The 18,021-nt window shown below is 41.9% G+C and overlaps 1 protein-coding gene across 4 annotated transcripts in view; it reads left to right on the forward strand.

Moving 5' to 3' along the window:
- Aoah (acyloxyacyl hydrolase (neutrophil)) overlaps positions 1-18,021 on the forward strand; it is a 203,335-nt gene that overhangs the window by 117,931 nt on the left and 67,383 nt on the right. For all 4 annotated transcript variants that reach the window (XM_013521273.1, XM_013521274.1, XM_013521276.1 and 1 more), the window contains exon 13: positions 2,747-2,838. In XM_013521273.1, the coding sequence (XP_013376727.1) occupies positions 2,747-2,838 (92 nt within the window). The remainder of the gene's footprint in view (positions 1-2,746; positions 2,839-18,021) is intronic.

Raw genomic sequence — 18,021 nt, forward strand, 5'->3', positions numbered from 1 at the left:
AATGGTGGAGTTTTGAGCAGAAAGAGATGGGTACCAGCTACCAAGGGGTGACAAAGTACCAGCCTTTGGAACTCCAGAGTCCTCTGAGATTCAGTGGAAGGCTCCTTTCAGTGAGTTTGTTTCTGTTCCTTTGAAAGATAAATCATGCTGAATGCAGGTGTCTCCCAGGAAGCCATCCTTCCTGACCACTCCTCTGGTCTCCACCACACTGGAAGCCACACATGGGATAAGAACAGGGTGGAGAGAGGTGGGGATGTAGCTCAGTGGCACAAGCACCTGCCTAGCAAGCACAAGGTCCTGAGTTCAATTTCCAGTACCAAAAAAAGTTATTGGGTTTGGCATTTGGGAGGAGATGATTAAGATGGGAGGAGCAGAGGAAGCCAGAGATCCATGAAAATGCACTCAGCATCCTAGAATACCAGCTGTTTGAATTTCTTTGTCACTTGTCTTATGTTAAAAGTAAACCAACATAATGAAAGTTCTATATCTTAGACTTCTGAATAAGAACTATAAGCAAATTATTCAATTCAGGTCAGGTATTAGTTTCCTAGTGTTCCCTAAACAAGTAGTGGCTGGAAACAACACAAATATATCATCTCAGAGTCCCCGAGGCTGTGAATCCAAGATCAAGACATGAGCAGGGTTGACTCCTCCCCAGAGGTTGAAGGAAAACCTGATTCCGTGTGTGTCTCTCTTCTCGCTCCTGAGGCTGCTGGCCATCCTGGGCACTCCTTGGCTGGTTGAGGCATCACCCACATCCCTGCCTCCTTTATCACATGGATTCCCCCTGTTTCTGTGTCTCTTGCTTTTCTTATTGTAAAGACCAGTCATTGAGTTACGGAGGCACCGTAGTCGAGCATGACCTCATCTTAACTAATTACATATGCAATGGACTTGTCTCCAAGAAGATCACACTCCGATGTACTAGGGGTTGGGACTTCAACATATCTTTTTGGAGGGACAAAATTCAACTCTTTAGCAGTCTACAATTGTGAAATATAATTATTTTGAGTTCTCATTCTCTAAAACTCTGATAGGAAGTCTAGTTGGGTTTTCTCCAAGTACAAAGACCTAGAGTAGATTTTATCAGTACTGGATATTGTGACACTGTTAACAGTGCCCATCCCACAGCAGTCACATCATGGGGGAAGGTGACAAAGGGCTTCTAATTCTACATTATAAATTACTATGATGTTTGAATTTTTATAACATACATGTAGTGGTTTTAATCAGAAAGAATAACTCAGACAGATTTTCAAGGGCCTAGTAAAAGATATATAACATGGCTTTTCTTTCCCGCCAGTACCAGATTTAATGTAGGAGACAGGAGCAGAATCACCATGAGGGAAGAAGAGAGAAGGGAGCAGTGATTTGTCTTAAGGAATTACCTTTAATTTACTTCAGACTCCAAAACAGCCTTAAAGAGGGCTCAAAGTTTTCGTGTTCATCCAAAGAAAGTGTGGGTTTCTAATGTGGAGAAAAGCAGAGGCCTCCTGGAGCCACTCACCGAGGTTTCCTTTCAGCCAAGGCAAAAATGGAATGCTTGCCTTTACGGTCTTTAACCAAAGGAGGATTCTCAGGTAAAATTCTGGACACCCAGTTAAATTTGAATTTCAGATCAGCAACAAATAAAATTTTTTAGTATACCTATACATGAAATGTACAAAGGCTAAAATTTATTCCTTGTTTTCCTGAAATCCAAATTTAACTGAACAGCCTAAACTTTTATCTGTGAAGTCTGGCAGTCCTGCCCCAAACACACCAGCTTAGGTAAGCTGTCTCTAGAAATTATATCACAGGAAGGACTTGTCCCCAGAAGCCACATACAAAAGAAATAGGAAGAGGTCATAGTTGACCATATTTTTCTTCTGTGATTTTGCACCAGCCATAGAAATATGGTTCAAATGAATTCCATTATTGTTAACATCTCCCAAAGGCCCCCAAACTCCAAAGACCATAGTAGATTAAGTTTCTGACCTCTTAAAACCTCATGGTGAAGATTAAACTCCACTATAAATTGCAGCGGGGTTAAACCACATTCAAGCCATAGTGAGGTCTGTGAACTTCCTGCAGTCCTGGGCTGTCCTGAGTACACATGCATCTTTGTGGGGAAAAGGAATCATAATTAGATTCTCAGAAATGTCTGCAGCCTCCCAGAAGACCAGGGGCACCACCTTATAGATGAAGAGCATAGATCTGAACTCCACAAAGGCATTTGCGAGGAGGCTTGGGAATTATACTTCAGGGTAATTACTTTTCAGGCAATCAACTTTCTGATGATCCAAGTGGAAAAATGGAGAAAATCTCTGAAAGTTTTAAGAGTGGAAGGTTTACCTGAGTGGAGGAGCAGTGCTCTCAAATGTGTGAGCAGTCTCATATTCTACCTGCTTTACAGGAGCAGAATGGGGTTCACAGGAGGTGACGAATGTTGTGAATTCTCTAGTGAGGGTCAAATTGAGCCATGTGCTTTAAACACCAAAAGCTCTTAAAGAGAGGCAGAGCTCGGCATGATGCCTCAGCCTATAATCCCAGCATTCTGCAAAACTGAGGCAGAAGAACCACAAATTCCAGCCCAGCATAGGCTGCTTAGCGACTTGGTTAGAAAATGTTCCAAAATAAAAAGGGCAAAAGCCTCTAAGAGAGAGAGAAGAGAGTCAGAGAACAGTGCTTTGACCATGGACTCTCTAATTGCCTGTAGAAAGCAAGTGACCGCTTTGATCATGACGCTCTATATTTTTTTCTCTAGAACTCCTTCTCCGATTTGCCAACAGCTCTTACTGATGAGCTCAACTGGCCCCAGCTCTCCGGTGCTACAGGATTTCTGGACTCCACCAGTGGGTAAGTGTGACAATGAACAGGAAGTGGGGCTTCTCCCCACGTGCTGGAGTGAGAGCTATTATGAACTGTTCTAGAACATGGATGACACACAAGAGGATGAGCCACTGCCATCGAGTCCCTGCCCTGTGTGGTATGATGTCAGACACCTTTTACTTTATCAGTGCTGATGAAAAGGCAAAGTTCCCACTGCAGGGAGGAGGAAGGGTTTTTGGCTAAATGAAAAATATTCACATTTTTCTGATTCCAGGGACAAGGAGGTTCACTTAATTTTTTACTCTCAGAAAATGAATACTTACAAATGTCATGGCTCAGATTAACTGGCAAGGCTCAGAGTCCTAGAATCACCTGGCTTTAAGGCCCTAATCTGTAAAGAGAAGGGCAAGTGAATCTGCTGTGTTCCAGGAGGTGTTACCTTGGGGCCTGGGTTCTGCTTCTCAGAGCCTATAGCTGGATGCTGGTGAGACTTTCAAGTGTCCCTATGAGTAGAAAGTCAAAGGCATCAGAGGGAACACCTCTCCCAACATCCCCTAAATAGTTAAAAGTTAATGAACAATAGCTAAAAGTTAATGAAAAGTTAAGGAATATGGCAGACAACTGCTTCCTGACATCAAAAAGATGAAAGGGCAGAGCTTTGCTTTTAGATCTAACAGTAGGACAGACACAGCCCTCTCTGACCTCACAGTGGCACCAGAAAGCCAGAAAGTGCCAGGAGATAAGCCAGAGAAATCGCCAGGAGGGCAAGTGGGCAAGTGGCCTGACTTAGCCAGAACTATAAGCGCCAGAACACCCAAGGGACAGGCATCTATAGTTACTACAACACACAGTGGTCTTGTTTAACAAAGGACACTGCCTGCCATGAATAATTCATTTGATTATTATCTTTAGTCACTCATTTTACTTATTAAATCCTTATCACTTGGGGAATCAGGCACAGAGGTTATCAGGGTTTCCAAGGTGGATAAGCCCTGTCCTGTCGCTGCATTCAATTACAATAAGTACAGTAGCTGAGACAGATGACCCAACTATGATAACCCAAGGTCAGTGTGCTGAAGAGGTCTCACAGTGTCGTAGCTTGGGGTTTTGCAAGGGGTACAATACAATACAGGACACATATTTTATAAGATTATTTTATAATAGTCACCCAAAGAATCATATACAAAGAGAGTGTAGGAAATCTGTCCACACACTAACGACCAAAGAATCCAGCTGAAGGCCTGAATCTCATGGTCATGTCCTGCATGAGTCCAGCCCTCCACTAGCCCAACTGGAGGCCTAGAGCCCACGACAATGTCTGATGCAGTCCTGTTTTATGATCTGTGCTGTGAAGACCCAAAGGTCAGTGGTAAAAGCTAGAAAGTCTGAGTCTACAGGATGAAGGATCTGTGCTAGCAGGCTGAGGGATCTGCACTGGAGCCAGGAAGCAAAGCTCAAAGTAAGAACCAGAGCTCCCCCAAAAAGTACTATAATCATCCTCAGGGACAGGGAGGTCCCAAGCTCCTCCGATGATGAGAACAGCAGGATTCCCATCAGGAAAGCCAATGAGACAAGCTTCTCCAGGAGACTGGACAGTGCACCATCTTTCCCTCTGGAGCCCAGGAGCACTGCTCAAAGTGAGGACCAGAGCTCCCCTAAAGTGAGCCAAAGACTTTCTCAACAAGAACGAAGTCCCAAGCTCCTTCAAAGAAGAGAACAACCGAGTTCATCAGGAAAGCCAGCATGACAAGCTCTTCCAAGAGAACCAACAGCTCCTTACAGCCTCTAACATCCCCCAACAGCTTCCCAACAGCTTCTCTTCTTCTTCTCCAGTTCTCCCTCTTATGTTGCTGGTGACAACCCTCCCACACATAGCACCACACTGGTTCAGTCCATCTGGTCGTAACAGGTTGACCACCAGCTGTCAGTCCACCACACACAGGGAGCCAGATGGTTCAGGGGAGAAGTGTTCAACAGCCACAGTGAAGTGATCACCACCCACCTCCTTTGGGGGTGTAATCCAAGGGGTCCAAACTCCAACTATCAGGTTGGAGTGATGAAAAGAATAGAGAAGAGTCATGCCTGCTGATGGACACCTATAACCCCAGCACTGGGGAGGCTGAGGAAGAACTGCTGTGACTTTGAGGCTACATAGTGAGTTCAACACCAGCCTAAACTACATAGCAAGACCATGTCTCAAAAAAAAAAAGGAAAAAGAATAGAGAAGAAACTGGGAAATACATGATTATTGGTACAACCAATAATCATGACAACCTACTCATGAATCTGTCACATTTTCAAGCTTAACTACATTTTTCAAACCCTAGTTACTAGTTACTAGTTAGTAGTTACTAGTATGAAGTAACCTCTGTGAGAAGCAATATGTAACTGTGTGCCAAGCACTGTGCAGAGTGTTACATAGAGATTATCTCACTTAATCTCTTTGCAAGGTAAGTAGTAGTGTTTTCTGCACTTTGCAGTTGAGGAATCTGGTGTTCAAGTAGACGGATGAAGAAATGTGCCCCAGGGCACACAGCTAATAAGAAGTGGAGGACCCACTCTCATGGAACCTGGTTCGTTGTAACAAGGAAAATGACTTGGTGGGAGGGGCCCTCTTGCCACAATCCCCAACCTTCATGTGCTGTTTGTGTCCTGTGTGCGGAAGTGGCCCTCCCTCTAACAAGTGTCCCTTTGTTTGAGCTCATAGACATGGGATGAGAAATGACTAAGGACCCAGGTAGCTATGATCTATAAAACTATCTGAAAGTTTCTCTCAGTCAAGGCTTTTATGACAATAACTGAAAGAATCAATTATGAATGAGAGGAACATGGTTTCCTGACCTTTTAATGGAAGCTTAAATTTACATCAGTCCTACAGATCTCAGCTACGTTTTGCTATAAAGGAAATGCCACTCAGATATGTATCATTAATTGCTCACTACTTTGCATCTTCACTGGAGTCATTCAAAGAATGCAAAAGGAGATGCCTCACCATGCCCAGCAAATCTGGTGGAAATATGTTTCCTTGTCTCTTATCAGGTGCTTGCAACTCACAAGCACCAGGAGTTTCTCTGTCTCTCTTAAATCTACTTTTCCCCAAAACTTTTCCTCAACCTCACTCCTACCCCCCATTAGACTCTCTTCAGTGGTTTGAGTCTTTATTGGGGGGCAGGAAGCACAGCCTATTCCCCTTTTGCCCCTGTACCTGCTCTGTTCTGACACCAGGGTTTGTGCCCTTGTTGGTGGAGAACCCCTCAACCCCTTCAGGGTAGAGAACTCCTCTCTATCCCTGTAGTACTTTCTCTCCATGGCTCTGACTAGAGCCCAGCAGGCCACCCTCCTTTCTGCCTAGAGATCCAGTATCAAGGTGCTGGTAACTCATGTGATCCATTGGCTATATCCTCACAGGACAGAGGGCATCATGGGACTAGAACAAGGCAACCTAGTAGAAAAGATTTCTAATCCTCTTTTTATAAAAGCCATTAATCTCATCACGGGCCCCCTACCCTTGTGACTTTGTCTAATGTTAACCACCTCCCAAAGGTCCCACCCCAAATACCATCAACATATAAATGGGGGAATCCCATTTCCAACTCATGAACTTTTGGAGGGGAGCATTCATATACAAAGAAATAGCCATCAGCGTGTGGCTTAGGTGAAAATCCTCTATGTTGTTGGTTTAGCACCTTTTTTTTTTTCCAGTACCAGGAATCAAACTCACAACCTCATGCTTGCCAGGCAGGCGCTGTGCCACTGAGCTAAATCCCCAGTCCCTGGTTTAGCACCTTTTTTGTATTAAGCTCTATGTTGTTGTTCACAAAAAAAAACTCAATCTGCTCATCCAGTTGTTCAGGGTGGACTCTAGATATTGCCCTATGTTATGGTTTGTGTCTGGGTGTTCCCCCAAAGCCTCATGCAACCATGGGGCAGGCTTTTAGAGTTTGATTGATTATGGATGTGAAAGCTGCACCTCCCCTGGGGTGGATAGTTTGCATATGTAAGGGAGAGCAAGAGGCTGCTTGGGGCCATTTCCTGGCTTTTGTGCTTCTGGCCATTTCCTCCCTTGTGTGTGCTTGTTTTGCTGCTGTGTTCTGCCGACATGAGCTGTAGCTCTCTGCCATGTGCCACTCTGCCTTATAGTCTGCCAAATACGGACTGAAACGTCCACAAACTGTAAGTGAAATAAACCTTTCCTTCCTTAATTTTGGGCATCAGATATTTTGTCCCAGCAATGAGAGAAAAGTAACCAAGACACCCTATCTGCTGTACCTCTAAGCTGTGGAGCAAACCACAGGTGATTGTTCACCTGTCCACAACCTTTCTCTGTGTTTATGTGCTCCAAGCTATTTTCTTGCCAGCAGTTTTTGTGTCCTGTGTCTGTATTCTTGGCCACCTGGCTGGAATGGCAAAGATCATATATCAACTCTTCTTGACATAAAAGAAAATTCTTTATTTGGAACCTGAATGGCAATAGATCCCCCTGTTAGGAAGAAACATAGGCAGCATTTCCTATGCATCACCATTCAGTATGTGACTCGAGGTAGTCATTACTGTTAAACCATCTTACATCCCATCATGTGGATTCTATCTACAGAGACTCTATGCGAGAATATAGATCAAAAATTATAAGGTACATAAAAATATCAGAGAGAGACTAGCATGTATAGAGTCTCAACTTGTGGGATAAGGAAAATAAAAAGAACATTAAAATCCAGAGCAGCACTGTGACATAGGTACAACTTACAACGGGCATGCTGGGCTGATGTCCCTTGAGCACAGATCCTTCCCAAGATGGGACGGAACTGACAGATTTCTCTACTCACCTGGATCTGTAGAATGCACTTCCTCAAGCTAAACTTTCAGGGATCGTTTCTATAGTATGTAGCATGTGCTTCCTGTTTCCTGTGATCAGCCTTACCGGCTGGGTATGAATAACAGTCTTTGGAAGACACATCTCATGAGAGCATGAAGATGCCATTTGGAAGAGAAGATGGTCCCTTTACTCCCCTTCTTCCTTTATGACCTTCACCCACATGAAATGTAATATCTTCTCCTCAAGATGAAGATAACTGTAACTAAAATTAGGTCCAGGTATTAAAAGACGTATGTGACCCCTTGGTTTTTAAAAACCTATAGTTCCTTCAGTGAAGCAGACACTATCAACATCTCTTCACTCTTCAACTTCAGAGAATCCAGCAATGACGTCCCTTACAAGTGGTTTTGTCTTTTCCAATGAGAGTCAAGAAGAAAGTGAGTAGAACAAAACTAGGGAAAAAGATCTCCACAGGAGTTGAAAGCTTAACAATAGAGAAGCAACCTATGACTGTATATAAGAAGGAAAAGGTATTTTTAAAAGATTAAAAATAGTACTTCAAGTTCAGATCGCTTTCAAAAGCAATTCATGTGACAGGAAAACCCACTGAAGTTAAAATAGCTGAGGTCCAATAGCACTGGTAGAAGGATGGAAATATACTAAAATTCAACAAGAAGGGAAGGGCTTCTCATCAAAAGCTGTATCTAAAACTCCAGAGCCCTTGCCATACAGTAGATACCTGTACTTACACTACAAGGCTGCTTACTGTGTGAGATCCCCAGGTGGGACACTTGGTAGCCCTTGATCTCATTTACATGATGAAGTTTAATTGGACCAAGTGATTTCTGAAGTTTTCTCCAATGTTGAAGTTTAATAGATATAGGTGTTCCTGGATGGAGGTCCCCGTGGGGCCTCTTCCCAGGTTCTCAGTATTCCACACAAAGAATTGGACTAGACACATAGACAGAGCAGTGAAAGTGTACATTTACTGAGGCAGGAAAGAAGTACACACTATGGGACGAAAGTGAGTCAGTGAATAGACACACAACAACCCCCAGGATAAAGGAATGGAGCATTTTGTATTCAAAATTACAGGGTTATCTCTTTCAGGCAAATAAAATTGCACTGGGAAAATCATCCTATCAGTCACTTGGTACCATGCCATGCATAAACTGTCCTATAAAAACCTCGTTTGGCTTCCTGTCACATGTAAACAAAGGAGTGTAAATAGTGTGTTTTGAATGGCAAGGCCCACGAGGAAATGAAGGGTCAAAAAGAGCATCTTCTGATTGGTCCTATGAACAGTACCAGATTCAAGTGAAGGATTGAACATAGAAAGTTTCTGATTGGTCCAAAATCACACTTTTCTGATTGGTTCTGTGCACAGTGATGATGGCATCATGGTGTTGGGAGTGTCACTCACCCTGTTGCCATCTTACATGGAGACATGATCTTATGTTATGGTGCTATTTAGTTTCACTGCATTAGAGAAATTATTTTTTCTTCTCACCAAACATACCTTCCTCCATCCCTTAGCTTACCTATCTTTTTAAACAGGACTTGGCTTAATCTTAAGTGTCAGAGACTATTATGGTTTGAATCTCAAATGTCCCTCAGAAGTCTCATGTATTCACAGATGAGGCTTTCAGAAAATGATTGGATCGTAAGGGCTCTAACTTCTTCAGTGGCTTAAGCCACCGATGAGATTATAATTTGATAGCCTTGCTGGGAAGTGATGGAGACAGGAGGTGGGACTTAATCCAGTTAAGGGAGTGGATTATAAGGGTATGAACTTCAGGACTCTCTCTTGCCACTGTCCCAATCTCTCTGACTCTTCACCCATCTTTCTGCTTCCTGGCTACCAAAAGGTGAGCAATTTCCCTCTACCATGCCCATCTACCAGGATGTTCTGCCTCACCACAGGCCCAGGGGAGTGGAACCAGTCAGCCATGGACTGAAACCTCTGAAACTGTGAGCCAAAACTAAATCCCTCCTCCTCTCAGATATTTGGTCACAGCAATGTAAAGATGATTAACACAGAGTCTGAAATATTCTCAGGACCTGTTTGGTGAGGCCAGTGTCTCAGTTACTTTTCTCATTGCTGGGACAAAATATCTGACACTCACAAGTTAAATAAGGAAAGGTTTATTTCAGCTCATAGTTTGCAGAGGTTTCAGCTGGCTCCAAGGCAGGGTGGCATAGCAGAGGGGCATGGTAGAGGGGAAAAGTCCATGGCAGAGCAGGCAAGAGGCAGGAAGTAGTCAAGCAGCAAAGCAACAGCAGCAAGCCTCCCCATCCCTTTAATTCCATCCAGGTTACAAGCCTATTGGTTGGTGACACCCATGCCCAGATGGGCTTTCCCATTATCTACACTCAGAACAAAGATAAACAAATCAGTGGACTTATTTAGTCATACCTTTAATTCATATTCACATACTCTTAATCCACATTCACACACCCTAGATCCAGTCACCTCTGAAAAGTCTCACTTATGAACACATGAGGCTCTGAGGGGACATCTAGACACAAGCCAGAACACCAGGGTTAGTACTTAGTAAGCCCTTTGGTGTGTGATATTGTGTGCCTGACCAACTATTAAATTTTTAAAAGCCTTTCATTATTATTGTTATTGCTATGTGTTATCTTTTATATGGACTACTTCCTCTGGGGGAAATAATCCAAGAGGAAAAATAGCCAAGCCCAAATCCTTACAAAAATAATCACCTGTATTCATTTGTGGCTGTCTAAACCCCTTCTTATGACGGTAGAGCCAGAAATCAGTCCTGCTAGTAGATTCAATAGGGCAGGGCTAAATGACAAGTACCTTAAATGGACAGCTGTGTATAGGGGCATGGAACAGGGCAGTAATGCACATTCTTAAAAGAAATAGAGGAAGCAAACTAAAGTTAACCATAAAAAGTCATACAAGCCAAAAGCAGTTAACAAAGTTATCCCACCAAGCTGAAGTGATAAGAATGAGTTCGCCATGGAATTGTCTAAATCAAATGTTCCTCTCTCTGTCCCTGGCTTAAATTTGCTAGGCTGGGGCAGAGATATAGCAAATGCTTAGAAAGAAATAGACAGAAATAGCCTTTGTTACAAGTGGCACCATAATGCTGCTCAAGGACATTTAACAGGACTATGATTACATGAGAGTGTACTAGAATCTGAGGGTTAAAGGCTATCTATTTTCACCCACCCAGCAGACGCTATACGAGAGAACAATTTTGAGAAGCAATATATCCCTCTGAACCAAGGCACTCGGGGCATTCAAACCAGAAAATGGGGGAGCAGGGATTTGCAGCTAAGATTTGTTAACCTAAATTTCATCTTTTAAAAAAGACATGTAAGTACTAAACACTAATAGGTTTAATAACCTTATTAAATCCATTATTCACAAATTATATGTGACATAATTGCAAGTAATTAGCCTTGTTATGATTATACTTTGCCAAATGAATAATTAAATAAAGAGGTGGTCATCTGACACTGGGCATGGCTGATGGGTTGGAATAGAGTCACTAGCAACCATTCTCTCAGTAGGGCCCCTGCATTTCTCAGAGTGTCTTTGAGGCCCTTTCAGGAAGTCAATAAGTTAAAAACTATATGCACAACAATACTGAACAGTACTGGTCTTTTTGCTCGGTAGCCATTTATACTGATAGAACAAAAAAGTACCATATACCCCAGTGAAGTCACTGCTTAGACTTCATGGCCTCAGTCTTCCTGGATTTTTCCTTAGAACCTAACTAATAATTGTTCACAGAAACCCTCACAGTTTCACGGACAATCACAAATATACTCTGCAACTTTTTTGGGCGGGAGGTTCGCAAGTAGCCAATCTGAGAGTGTTATTCACTTGTCCTGGCTGCTGATTGGTTGCTGCCCGGTAACCCATCTCCAGCAGATGCACCAGCATCCCCTAATCATAACAGGTTGCTGTACCATGCATAGCTATCTCGAGAGTTCTCAGTTTTGTTCTTCTCAAAGCCCTAAAATCCCTAAGATGCACCAAAACGCTCTGCACCTTCTAAGGCTTTATCAACACAGTATCTCATTAAATTAAATTACATAACTGCAGGAGACATAGCACATTTAGGATTGAAACTATAAAAATAGGTATTTAGGGACACTTTTCTGGCCATATCTGAAATTCATGGTTTTTCACAATTCACAGTGCTCTAGGAACATAACCCCTGTGAATTCTGAGGGTCCACTACAATAATAGAGAGAACCGCCAACACAGGACGGGCACAAACTATGTTAGTAATTGTGGTTGCTTCACCCTCGTGACTCTTAGCTTCAAATTGGAGGTGATTCTTCCCCTATAAATGTTGCTTATGCTATAATCCTAACATTCTGGGAGGCTGAGGCAGGAGGTTCTCTGTAAGAAATAAGAAGGAGAGAGAGAAAGTCTTGCAGCAAGGATAGGCTTTAAGATCTATACCTGACAGGAGCTGCTGCCTCCAAAGTGCCAGAGCAGCAGCTCTCTTACAGAGTAAGGGATTTATATGGGGTAGTTAGGGTAGCAGAGAATGGGGAAGCTGGAAACAATCTATTCTGGGATCCATTCATCTTTCTTAGTCTGTGGTCAGTTGGTCTGTTTTGTGTCTGTACTGTTTCATTATTCTTGTGGAGCTGAGCGACTCCTGGTCCAGAATGGTCTGTTCTATATACAGAAGTTCATTCAGGTCAGTTAGTTAAGGGTAATAGTATTGTTATGAGGCTAAGAGAATGTGGGGAAAGGTTGGAACTTATGGGAAGATATCCTTTGGACTTTTCCTTTCCATCTCAGATTCAAGCCCAGCCTGGGCATGATAGGCCCTGTCTCAGAATAAAAAATAAAAAAAGAAATCTGGAAAGGCTCTGGATTTAATCTCCAGACTAAAAAAATTACCTATGAAGTACAACAAAATTAACTTTATTAAACTCAAGTTCATGATTCTTAAATAATTTACTCTGATGAAATGCAAAATAATCACTGAGCATTTCTGCCCCATAACAAAGTATTAACAGAGTGCAATGCTTGTCTTAAGGAGAACCCCGTGCACAGGTGAGTTGAAAACTCAATTCATTTTTCATAAAACACAATTTAATGAATTATGATTCTTCCACCTTAGATATATGGCAGATTTTTTATTTAGAATGATTAAAATGAGCTTGTTGCTTCAAGAAAAATAAGTGTCAGTGATGGCTGCCAATCATAAAATTTGAGTTTCAAAGGAAAATCTGAACTTTGCAAAATATGTGTGTTGTACTCTGAACTTGACAGCTTTCTAACACTCGAAGACTTTTCTAAGGAGATATGCAGTAATATTAGCAAATGCAATTTTTCATTGTTGTATCATAAAATGTACCAGTATTTAGAATAGCTGCAAAACTCAGTGAGTCAATATTCTTTTGCATAACTAATGTGTGATATATAAAATCATGCTTGGGTAAAAGATTCATTAAAGATGTAAGTCAAACCAATGCATTTTAACATAACAAGATGCAAAAAGTTCACTGATATTTCAGATTGTAGTTTGCAATCTGAATCAACCTTTGAGAAGCTACCACTTGCTGAGTTTGGGTATAGAATCAAAAAAAGCATTCATATTGTCTAAAAAGCATATTAAAATGCTACTTCTCCCAACTATATACATATAGAGATTTGCAATAGTACAAAACAATAGAGGGAAAAATATTTTTTCAGAAGAAAAGTTTATGCTAACATGTGAATCATTCATTATTTTTCTTTAATGTGAATTGATAATTATGATTGTTCAAGTTTCTTCATTTGAATTTCTAATATGATAACACTGATAAGTTTAACTCATAAACAGAAGCTTGCTGGAGTCTGCAATTCTGTTTTACAAAAAATGCTGATGTTAATCACTTTCCCATCCCTGGGATAAAATAGCTGATACCAGCAATTTAAAGCCTCATGGTTGTAGTGGGTTTACTCCATGGTCAGCTAGCTCCAAGGCAGAAATGGCATAGGGGAAAGACCTGGCAGAGGACAGCTTCTCACCCTGTGATAGCTAGGGAATAGAGAACAAAGGAAGGAGCTGATCCCTTTCAGATCACACCTCCAGTGACCATGCTCCACCTCCTAACAGCACATTCACCCACAAACTCATCAATTGATGAATGCACCACTAAGTATAGCAACCTTGTGATCTAGTTGCCTTCCCAAATCCCCACTGCTGGACACTGAAACTTTTGGGGGAAATCCTAGATCTAAACAATAACATAAAGTAAAAAGCCAAACTATTTTCTTAATGTCCCCCATTCACTCAGAAGAAAAGAGATCAGTTTAGTGTGATTCCATCCAGACACTTTCTAGGTATTTATGTGCATATATTTGTACTTAATGTAATTAATACTTTGTTGCAATTTTCCCACAAGTGACATATTGTCCATAACATACTAAAAATGATGCTTTGCCTCAGCCATACTTTTTTAGGCACTTTCTATTCTTGTTCAGTGCTGGGTGGCTTATAGTATGATCATTTCTCCTACAATGGACATTGGGTCAGTCAACTTTCCCATCACTGGGACACAATACCTAACACCTACAGCATAAAATAGGAGAGGTTTAATGGGGCTCACAGTTCAGGAGATTCATTCCACACTCAGATGGCTCTGAGGCAGAAACATTATGGCAGAAGGACTCAGTGGAACAAAGCTGCTTAGTTCATGATAGGCAGCAGGCAGAGCAGGGGAAAGCCCCAGAGAGGAAAAGATCAGAGCAGACAGTACTCCGTGACCCATCCGGACACATTCAGAGGCATGCTCTACCAATCTGCTAGACATTCCTTAATCCAATCAAGTTGATATATCATGAATAATGGTCACAGACATTCAATTTATTACCAGAGTTACTTTATTCCCAATAATAGTATAATGAATATTCTGTACTCGCTCACTCTTCATGAATATAAGGATTTCTTTGAGAGAAAGAATCACTGAATAAAAATGTATATATTCTTGGAGGGGGGTTTGGTTTTGGTTTTTTTCGGGTACCGGAAATTGAACTCACAACCTTCTGCTTGCCAGGCAGGCGCTGTACTGCTGAGCTAAATCCCCAGCCCCTAAAATGTATATATTCTTAACTTTTATAAGTCCTCCAAATGGGCTGAATCAATTTACACATACATAATTAATGTATGAGAATATTTGTTTCCCCACATCCTGACCAATACTGGATATTGTCCACCTTTTTAATTTTTCTAGTTTAATGATGATATTTTATTGTGCATTTAATTTGCAACCTTCTGCTTACTAGGAAGCATCTTTTCAAGGACATCTACCCTCACTTTTGTCCTATTCAGTCATCTCTTCTCATGCACCCATACCCATATTCAAGGACCTAGAGTCTAGAGACTCCTTCTACTCACCCTCTGGTAATGGGGTAATTCTCCTCTGAGCTCCTACGGTGTCTTTCAGTACCAGTGTCACCTCATTTATCATACTTATTTAGCCACTGTTTTCCTCTCCACCTGCCCTGCACCTCAACTCTGAGCACCCAGGTTATAGTAATCAGGTGATTTCACTCTGTAGCCCTGGTGCCTGGCACAATATGTGGCACATAGCAGGTGCTCAACAAAAGAATTGCTGAACCCGTTCATAACATCACTCTACATCTGTCGAGTGCTTTATGAGGTGCAGACCTCCTTCATACACATTTTCTCAAATTGCCCAAATCAAATCCAATTTGCAGGAGCCTACAATTTAGTGGAAATGGTAGGAACAAGGGGAGAGGAGTATAAACAGCATGAATTAAATCACCAGCTGCCTGATGTGATGTGCGTAAATAAGCATAACTTAAACCCTTGACTCCTAAGTGTGTCCTACAATCAATGTTCTATGATAAATCAGCCAAATTAATTAAAATATTTAATCACACCATCAATACTAAAATATTAATCACACAATGAACAAATTAAAGCAAATTAATTGGAAGGAAAATGATTAATTCAGTAGCCGAGTAGAAAGAATAAAACAATGGGAAGATTTGTGAACAAGAAAATTTGATCAATAATAGATAAATCAAGCTTCCATGTGAATTTTTGTACAGAATGACGTGATTTTTGAAAAAGTTCATTAAGTCAAATGGGTTTTGGGAAAGCTAGTTTAAATAAAAGGAAGCAAGTTTATTTAGTGTAAGGCTTACCAGTCTTTAATATGCCAAAAAGCTTTGTATAGCTCCCTGTTCCTGAGAAAAAAGGTAGGACATTGTCTTAGTACATTATTGCTGCTGTTATGACACATTGTCTAAACTTATTTGACCACAGTGCTATGTGGAATCTGTATGTGTGTTTTATGAAGAAGATTCATCTGAAGAACTGGTCTTCTTAGAGCATCCTTTGAGAAATGGTGTTAGGTTAATAAAACAATCTTCTGTTTCAGCTGATCTTTTCAGATTTATAAGCATCCGTAGCCTTAAATCTCCCAGTTTTATTACATTTTAATCTTCATTCAAGTATATTGGCCTAGAATCAAATCTGGGGCTGGTAGAGCTAGGATGGAGAGAGTTACAACTGCTCCAAGCTTTTTAGGGAGAGGTTAACCTAGCAGGTACACAGCCTTGTTTGAGTCCAGTAGATCATGAATTATTGAACACAGTGCCCACCAAGTCTATCTCCCTGTACTCTTTTCCTCCTCCATATTCAATATTTATCATGCTGCTCTGCTAATCTTTTCATGTCTGAATTCCCAAGGTCTCCTCCATATAATCACCTTCACCTCCGCGTATCAACCCCCTTGCTGCTCTGTCACGGTGCCCAAGTCCTAATCTGCATGTTTATCCATCTCTGAGCCTGAATCTGGGTTGTTCTGTGATGCAATAAGCTAGGGTTACACAGGGCTGTAGAATGTAATTCGTATCAAAGAACTAGAAGAAATTTTAAAAAGTCTTTAGTCCGTCTCCCTGGTCTCATGCCTGCCTGGACTCCACCTACATCAGAAAGAAAACTACCAAGGTTTTCCTCAAAGCTTCCTGGCAGAAAAAGCCCTTGGATAAAGCCTGTCTAGCTTCTAAGTTACCCAATTTCCTCCTGATCCACTCCCCTTCCCTAATGCTTCACAGCAAATGTTACAGTTTATTTCTCGCCCATCCTGCTGCTAGCCTTCCAAGCCCCCGTCTTTTGCATACCTTATTCCCCAGGGTGTAACTCAGCCTGGCCCCAGGGTGTACACCCGAATTAGTGCCTTTGGAAAGTCAGAAATGGCCTAAGAAAATCCACCAGCACAGAATCCATCACTATGAATCGTGTCACACTTGATTTATCCTGAAGACCTCTGACAGGACACTGCCCTTTGGGGAAACTGTGTTTTTCCTCTCTCCAAGTAAATTCAGCTCTGAGTCAGTACAAGCAGTGGTCATTTTTCATTTGTAAATCACCCCCTTTTAATTTGTCTGCATTTTTCTTGAGGCCCATTCTTGAGTTTACTTTGTTTTCTTCTCGTGAAATGGGGGCTTTTAGAAGGTGCTTAGAGAATGTAGGCTTCTTGTGTTATCTGAGCCAATGTTGAGAAAACAACAAGTAACCATTCTGCCTGAGATTTATCTATTTTGAATTTTGGTGCAGAAGTTAAGCTCTGACCCGCACGCACATCCTCACAGGCAATGCCTGTATTACCTGGGGCCTCCAGGAGATGGTGATGATAAAACTGCAAATTTTATCTGCTACCTTCTAGCCAGCTTCCACGGTTGAGCACAGCAGTGCCAGAGACACTGGGCAAAGTCTGAAGGAGGGAGCTTACAAGTCCTCTTCATTAGCGCCCTTCCAAGTACAGAGCTGAAGCAGTCATTTCTCCTGCTAGCCTGCTGGTCTGGGGTTTGTGGTTCAATAGAACAAAAAGAGAGAACTAGCGAGGTGTGGCAGAGCACTGAGAGGCTGAGGCAGAAGGATGGCAAATTTGAGCCCAGCCTGGCAATTTAGCAACTTAACAAGATCCTGTCTCAAAATAAAAATGTAAAAAGGGATGGGGTTGTAACTCAGTTTTGGGCTCAATCTGGAGAAAGAGAGAGAGAGGAAAGAGAGAGAAGCGGGGGGGCAAAGAGAGGGAGAGGAGGGAGAAAGAGGGAGAGAGAGAGGAATTCCACTTGAATCCAGGTGGAGCCAAAAGAGGAGAGGTATCTGAGACCAGAGCAGCCATTTCACTTTAAATTAATGATACATTAAGGTCCTTGTGTCCCCAGATGTTCTCTTACTGCCAGGTACAAGGTATCACACATAGTTCTTGGGAGCTATGAGGAAGGCAACACTAACTTGTCACCTTGCTTCAAAGACTATGTATCAGCACCATGGCTAGACCCATCTGCATGGCTTAAAGCCAATTGGAGAGATAAGGAAAAGTCCTAGTCAGCTCTGTACATATCAGTACATGGAAATAGGGCCAGGTTTAGC

Source organism: Chinchilla lanigera, unplaced genomic scaffold, assembly GCF_000276665.1.
Source record: "Chinchilla lanigera isolate Chin_1 unplaced genomic scaffold, ChiLan1.0 scaffold00059, whole genome shotgun sequence".
In the NCBI taxonomy this organism is placed as follows: Eukaryota; Metazoa; Chordata; class Mammalia; order Rodentia; family Chinchillidae; genus Chinchilla; species Chinchilla lanigera.